Here is a 6,126-nt window from a genome sequence, read left to right as displayed (position 1 = left end):
TGTGTGCAGTTCAATGTTTGTTTGAAACACAGTCGTCGTACCGTGCGGTCTCAATTAGAGAAGACAAAACAGAACAGCTTGTTTTTGAGACCTACGGCCACATGACAACGGCAGCTGTTTTTCACTGAGTGATGCATACTTTGCAAGTGAAGATCATGGTTTACGAGCCAAGGACAAGCTAATAGGGTAGGAGATTCTAGTGGTTGATACTCCTCCAGTCATATTCAGAGGTCTGAACTCTGTATTCTTCCTGGCTTGCCTCAGAGCTCTGTAGCCTCACCCTGAGGCAATGTACAGTTTGTACCAAAGTCTGCCTCCTCACATTAAGGTAGTAATCTGGGCCTCCCTAGGTTTTAGCTGGAACTCTCTTTCACGTGTCCTAGGGGAGGAGTGAGTGAGCTCAGTGCACATTCAGAATGATCACACCCCTTGCGTTACGTGCTCGAGCGTTGCAAAATAAATGTACAAGTACATGTTATTCAATGATTGCATCCAAAACTGCTCGCGAGTGTCTGCATAGCCAGGCGCTAAAATAGAACTTTGTTATATTTGTGACGCGCTGCAAGTCCCGCCTCTCCCATCTCCTCATTGGTTGATAGGAGCATATACCCACATGGGTGATTGATAGATGAGCTGAGGTCCACACTCCAGTCCAGTTGGTGGTGGTAATGCACCTTAATATTGGTTGCCAACCGCTATATAAAGTCCAAAGAAGAGAGATTACTAGAAACTAACTCGGTTTACCCTGTCATCTGTGGATTAATTGTTGAGGACCTTGTGCATTTCAGGTAAAAATAACAACCCAATGTTTATATCCCAAGACAAATAAGCTAGCTAGCTAAATTGCCATGAATGTTTAATGCTTTTCGACCTGTCCCCAAATTAATATAGTCGGTTCAGAGTATCGTTTTGATATTTCAACCGGTGTGTCCTGCTCGCGTCTGGTGTGGATGGACAAAATCAACATGCGTGCACACCCGGTCTAGTCAGCATGTTAGCAGGGTGGGTTCTGTCCACTTGGCAGCGGTCCAACAGGGAGTGGGAAAAGCTGTTTCTCCATAGTGGGGTGCGGGGTTCAGAGAAATAAATGGGCCACTTCACATCCTCTCCGTCTTCTCCCTTTCTCTCTGGGCAGGAGCGAGGGGATTTTACTGAGGGGCGAAGTTGCCCCCAGTGATCGTCAATTTAGCTAGCTAGCTCATTTGTGTTGGTGATCGTGTGCCCAATGGAGCCGCTTCTTCTTGTTGTTAGCTGTCTGGTCGTTTGCAATAGCCCATCCGTGACAAGGATTGACAAGTTGTGCGTTCAGAGATGCCGTTCTGCATACCGCTGTTGTACTGCACCGTTATGTCTGTTTGTGGCCCACCTGTTAGCTTGCACTATTCTTGCCACTCCTTTAAACCTCTCTCATCAACAAGCTGTTTTTGCCCACAGGATTGCCGCCAACTGGATGTATTTTTTTTTTTGTCGCACCATTCTCTGTAAACTTTATACACTGTCGCGCATGAAAAGCACGGGGGGGTCAGTCGTTTCTGAGATACTGGAACCGCCACGCCTGGCTCCGAAGATCATACAACGCTCAAAGTCGCTTATGTCACTCGTTTTGCGAATTCTACCGTTCAAACAGTAACTGAATGCCTCGATGCCTATCTTCCTGCTTTATATAGCAAACCATGACCACGAGACTCGCTGTCTGTAAGAGCGATCTAGTTACGGGAATGGGGTGGTGTACCTAATAAAGTGGCAGACACAAATGGTGTAAAAAGAGAGCTGTGAGGAACATGGACTCTCCACAAAGTCATGCACAGAGACTGCGGTTACCACCTATCCATGTAGGTAGACCAATACGAATGCGGTTTGTCAGAGAGAGAGGAGCACACAGTTTAAGTACAGTCTTTTTATAATTAGTCAAATGATAGGTTTCCATTGTCAGACAGAGGGTGTCAGTGAGTTGTAGTTTCTAGAATGCCCAGCAAGGGGTGCCCAACAGTCAAAGATGCTCCATGACTGCCAAACATACAAGAACATCTGGGTCAAACAAGTATCGATTGACACAATTGAATACAACAACTAGTATGCTCCCTTGATTGGTGAAGTTGACATACATGGAACCTGTAGTGACAAAAACTCTCATATGCAGATAACATCTATGCTGCCTGGGTAGCATACAGGTTTTTAGCAAATGGTTGAAAAAGGCCCCATTCACAAAAGATATTGTCTCAAATCCAGTGCTCTTCAGATCCGCTTCCATGCATTCATGAGGGTATTTACATGTCCTGTTTGAAATGTATAAAACCTGTCCATGCAGCATGCCTAGGTCTTTATGAAATGCAACCTCTTTATGTTGAGTATAGGAGCCCTCAGCCATGTTGAAGAGAATCTTGACACAAAACAAATGTAACAAGGACACAAGTCTGAACGTTACAGAAGACAGCCGTGTCGATTTCAAATCAGAAACTGAAAAGGTTTCTCCCATGACACACAAAACTAGAAGGGCACAGAACGGAGTTGCTGTGGTAGTTAGAGATGAGCAAGCCTTGTATGTAGCGAGATAGAGGCATCATCACTCCCAGCATTCAATTCTATGGTTCTGCCCCATTAAAACTCAACAAGGACCTAAAATCCCCCCCCCCAAGTGTACATAGAGGGACACTAGCATCCCTGTCCTACAGCTTTAAACATATGAAACCCAATCCTTCCCACCCCATATGTCCCGCCGTTCCCTAAACGAAACACACAAACAGACTGTAGGCTGTACAGTTGCCATCAAGGGGAAAAAAATGATATTTACATTCACATATCCCTTAAAAATGTCTTCATATTCAACCTTCAGTTTCAACTGGTAACATAGCTTTATCGAGCTGAGACAAAATCACAGTAACCATTGTTCATTGTCTATTTTAACTAGTATAATACTCTTTTATCGAGACCTTTGGTGACTCCGTCAAAATGGTCAAGGACAAAATACTGTCAGACAGATCCATTTGGGACAGGTAGTTCACAATAGATGTTAACTAAAAAAAATACAATGAACAAAGACCCATTTCTTCATTCATTTCAAATAATAGAATTAGTTACCGGCCAACAATTTTCACAGCAGGCAATGTACAGATGTTGTGGCTGAAGCTTCACTGCCCGCCCCATGATTGTTCAACATAGGAAATGGTGTTGGTTACATCATATTCCAAAATGTGTCCATTGTTAATATTAAAAACACTGGCTTGAGTATTGGGAGAGATCTGTAGCTAATACTGTTCCCAGACATGACTTTTGTAGCGTTATTATGACAGGACAATGAAGCAGCACAAACAATTAACCACTAAAGCTAATCCATTTGCATGGCAATTTGCTGCGACAAGTCCGTCTGGGTGCTTTCTTACAGAGAGCTAGTCTGTGTAAAAGCATACAGGGTGTACTGACTCCAAGGCTCCACGCTATGGCTGCCAAGTGTTACCACAGTACTTCACCTTGCGCTTACTCATCCTGTCACCATCTATCCTTTCTACAGCCAGCAGATATTGGTGTTAATTGTCATTGTCCCTTTTAACAATCTGCTGAAATACATATTGACTAATACAGAGATCTACTTATACTGTTACATTGTTTTAAGTAAATTACAGAAGAAAGTTGAACGAAATTAAGCTAATCTTAAGATTGCATTTTAGATTAGTTTATAATGAGGGCAAATCTAATTCATGAAAGCTGCCTACCTTGAACAAATTCATGTTTTAAAATGACAGACATCAACATTTGGGCTTCAGAAGAGAAATGAGCCCAGTCCCACGACCCATTACTTCATACTGTAATCTTCATTCCGCTGGTGTTCATTTGGTTCCACACACACACACACACACACACACACACACACACACACACACACACACACACACACACACACACACACGGCTCACATGAACCATACAGATAATGATACACTAAAAACAAATGGACACAATCCAAACGGTGTGTGAGTCAAGACACTTGAAACATTAGGTTACAAACAGCCACTTTGGACTCATGAATGAGATGCAGTGGACCATTATGACCGTTTGATTATGTACAGTACTTTTGGATTCAGTCCATCTGGTTGAGATGAGAAGGATCCAAGACACTGATCATTCTGCAGGCAGCTGGTACAATGACTTGTAGTCTCTATGGAAAGACTGACATGCTAGTGGGTGACATTAAAAGTAACCAACTGTGGGCCTGGGATTCCAGGAGTGTGGAGAGAGATGCCCGGTCATGTCCATCAGAGATGAACAGATTGTTAAAGTTTTTTTTTTTTTAGATACATGCGATTGGGGATGGGTCAGAGGCCACGGGTCACAGTACTACAGTAATGTGAAGAAAGCATAAAAATAAAATAAAAACACAGGTCTGGGGTCAGATGAAGAGTGCAGCGTGACGTCCGAGATGGCGTTTAGGTGTTCCTCACGGCCAAGGCCTGCTCCAGCTCCTGTCTCCTCTGCTGGATCTGTGAGAGGGAAGTGGCATCAGCATCACACACACAAAGACAACCCGACCTCAATATACCTAAGTGGATACACAGTATCAATCAATCAATTTGTAAAAAATGGTAAATCAAATATTTGATTGCTTGTGAATGTGATAGGCATTGGCAAGACTGGTAAAACAGAGCAGGTACAGCTTCAACACAAAATATGACTTATCTGATCACAATTCCTAGTTTGTGTTTCTACTTGCATGCTGTTGTGCGAGTTATTAAAAGGTTTTAAGGTGCAGCGTCTGGCATTTCTCCTCACCTTGCAGTAGAAGTAGCGACTGACGGCCTCCTGGGACCAGGGCTCGTGGTAAAACGCCGCCCTCCTCTCCTCCTCTGGGTTCCCCACCACGTCTGTCATCATCTGCAGCCAATCAGAGAGCACTGTTGGTCAGGTAGGTGTGTGTGTGTGCGTGCGTGCGTGCGTGCGTGTGCGTGTCTCTCACCTTCAGGTCTCTGCTCTGGGACTTGAGCCAGTCCTGGATGTAGCCTTTAGGATCCCTGGAGAAGCTGAGCATAAAGTCCCTCTGGATCTTCAACTGGTTGATGGACTCAATGGTCTCATGGATCTACAGGGTTCATAATTATCCCTGATGTTAGAGGACAGCTTACACAGATCTAAGCATATGAAAATAACTTTCCAATTTCAATACACCAATTTATTTGAGCCACTGCGTTTCTTCGGAATTTGCATTCAAATAGTAGTGTAAGAAACGGGGGTGACGGTGTAAAGAACAAGGCTTTTCCCACGGGAACATGAAGCCACAACACTTATGTAAAGGTAGATTTACATTGTGGAGATGCGGGAACAACGGTCCCAGCTCTGACAACAGAGATTTTCTCCACACGGCCGACATGCAATTTATACCAGTGCGATTGTTTATGAAGGGTTGGGCTCAATTCCATTTCAATTCCAGTCGATTTAGAAAGTAAACCAAATTTCATTTCCAAGTTTTCCCCATTTGAAAAGCATTTCAGTGTACTTCCAGAATTGAAATGGAATTGCAGAGCATTTCAGTGTACTTCCAGAATTGAAATGGAATTGCAGAGCATTTCAGTGTACTTCCAGAATTGAAATGGAATTGTAGAGCATTTCAGTGTACTTCCAGAATTGAAATGGAATTGACCCCAACCCTGGTGATTGCACTTCGGGCGACAAGATTCTCAGGGAGAATCAGATAGAAATCTATCCGACACGGTCAGACAGCTCTGAACTCTAATTCACATATAACTGACGGTAATTAGTCGTCACACATCTCCGCAATGTAAATCTACCTTTAAGGTCATCTTGGGTAATTGTGATTGGCTATCCTTCCTGTGTGGTTGTCCCACCTTGTTGTCCAATGAGGCGATCTCCTGCTGGTTGGCGGTGGAGAGCAGGAAGCTGCTCATCTGGCTCTTCAGAGGGTCCTCCACCTCCACGTCAATGTCATAGCATGCCGTCTTCTTCTGGTCATTAGGGTCCACACTGCATGGAGAGGCGGGGAAGGATGGTGAGACTGAGGTTGTTGGCAGCATTTCAAATGCAATAAAAATGAAAAGCCTGGAAGGCAAGAATGCTGGTAGTCTGTATCTTACCAGGATTCTTGCCTCCCAGCCTTTACACTTTAATTGGATTATCTACC

The 6,126-nt window shown here is 43.9% G+C and overlaps 1 protein-coding gene across 11 annotated transcripts in view; it reads right to left on the bottom strand.

Moving 5' to 3' along the window:
• Positions 1-1,882: 1,882 nt before the first annotated feature.
• LOC110535649 (SWI/SNF-related matrix-associated actin-dependent regulator of chromatin subfamily D member 3) overlaps positions 1,883-6,126 on the bottom strand; it is a 104,121-nt gene continuing 99,877 nt past the window's right edge. For 8 of the 11 annotated variants that reach the window (XM_021620765.2, XM_021620770.2, XM_021620762.2 and 5 more), the window contains 4 exons: positions 5,777-5,969; positions 4,948-5,070; positions 4,764-4,865; positions 1,883-4,474 (listed from right to left, as the gene is read on the bottom strand). In XM_021620765.2, the coding sequence (XP_021476440.1) occupies positions 4,421-4,474; positions 4,764-4,865; positions 4,948-5,070; positions 5,777-5,969 (472 nt within the window). In that variant the 3' untranslated portion in view covers positions 1,883-4,420. The remainder of the gene's footprint in view (positions 4,475-4,763; positions 4,866-4,947; positions 5,071-5,776; positions 5,970-6,126) is intronic. The other 3 variants (XM_021620763.2, XM_021620769.2, XM_021620772.2) reach the window with 1 other exon arrangement.

This window comes from Oncorhynchus mykiss, chromosome 11, assembly GCF_013265735.2.
Source record: "Oncorhynchus mykiss isolate Arlee chromosome 11, USDA_OmykA_1.1, whole genome shotgun sequence".
Taxonomy (NCBI): domain Eukaryota; kingdom Metazoa; phylum Chordata; class Actinopteri; order Salmoniformes; family Salmonidae; genus Oncorhynchus; species Oncorhynchus mykiss.
The sequence above is the reverse complement of the archived record's forward strand: the minus strand, read 5'-3'. Positions and strand labels throughout refer to the sequence as shown.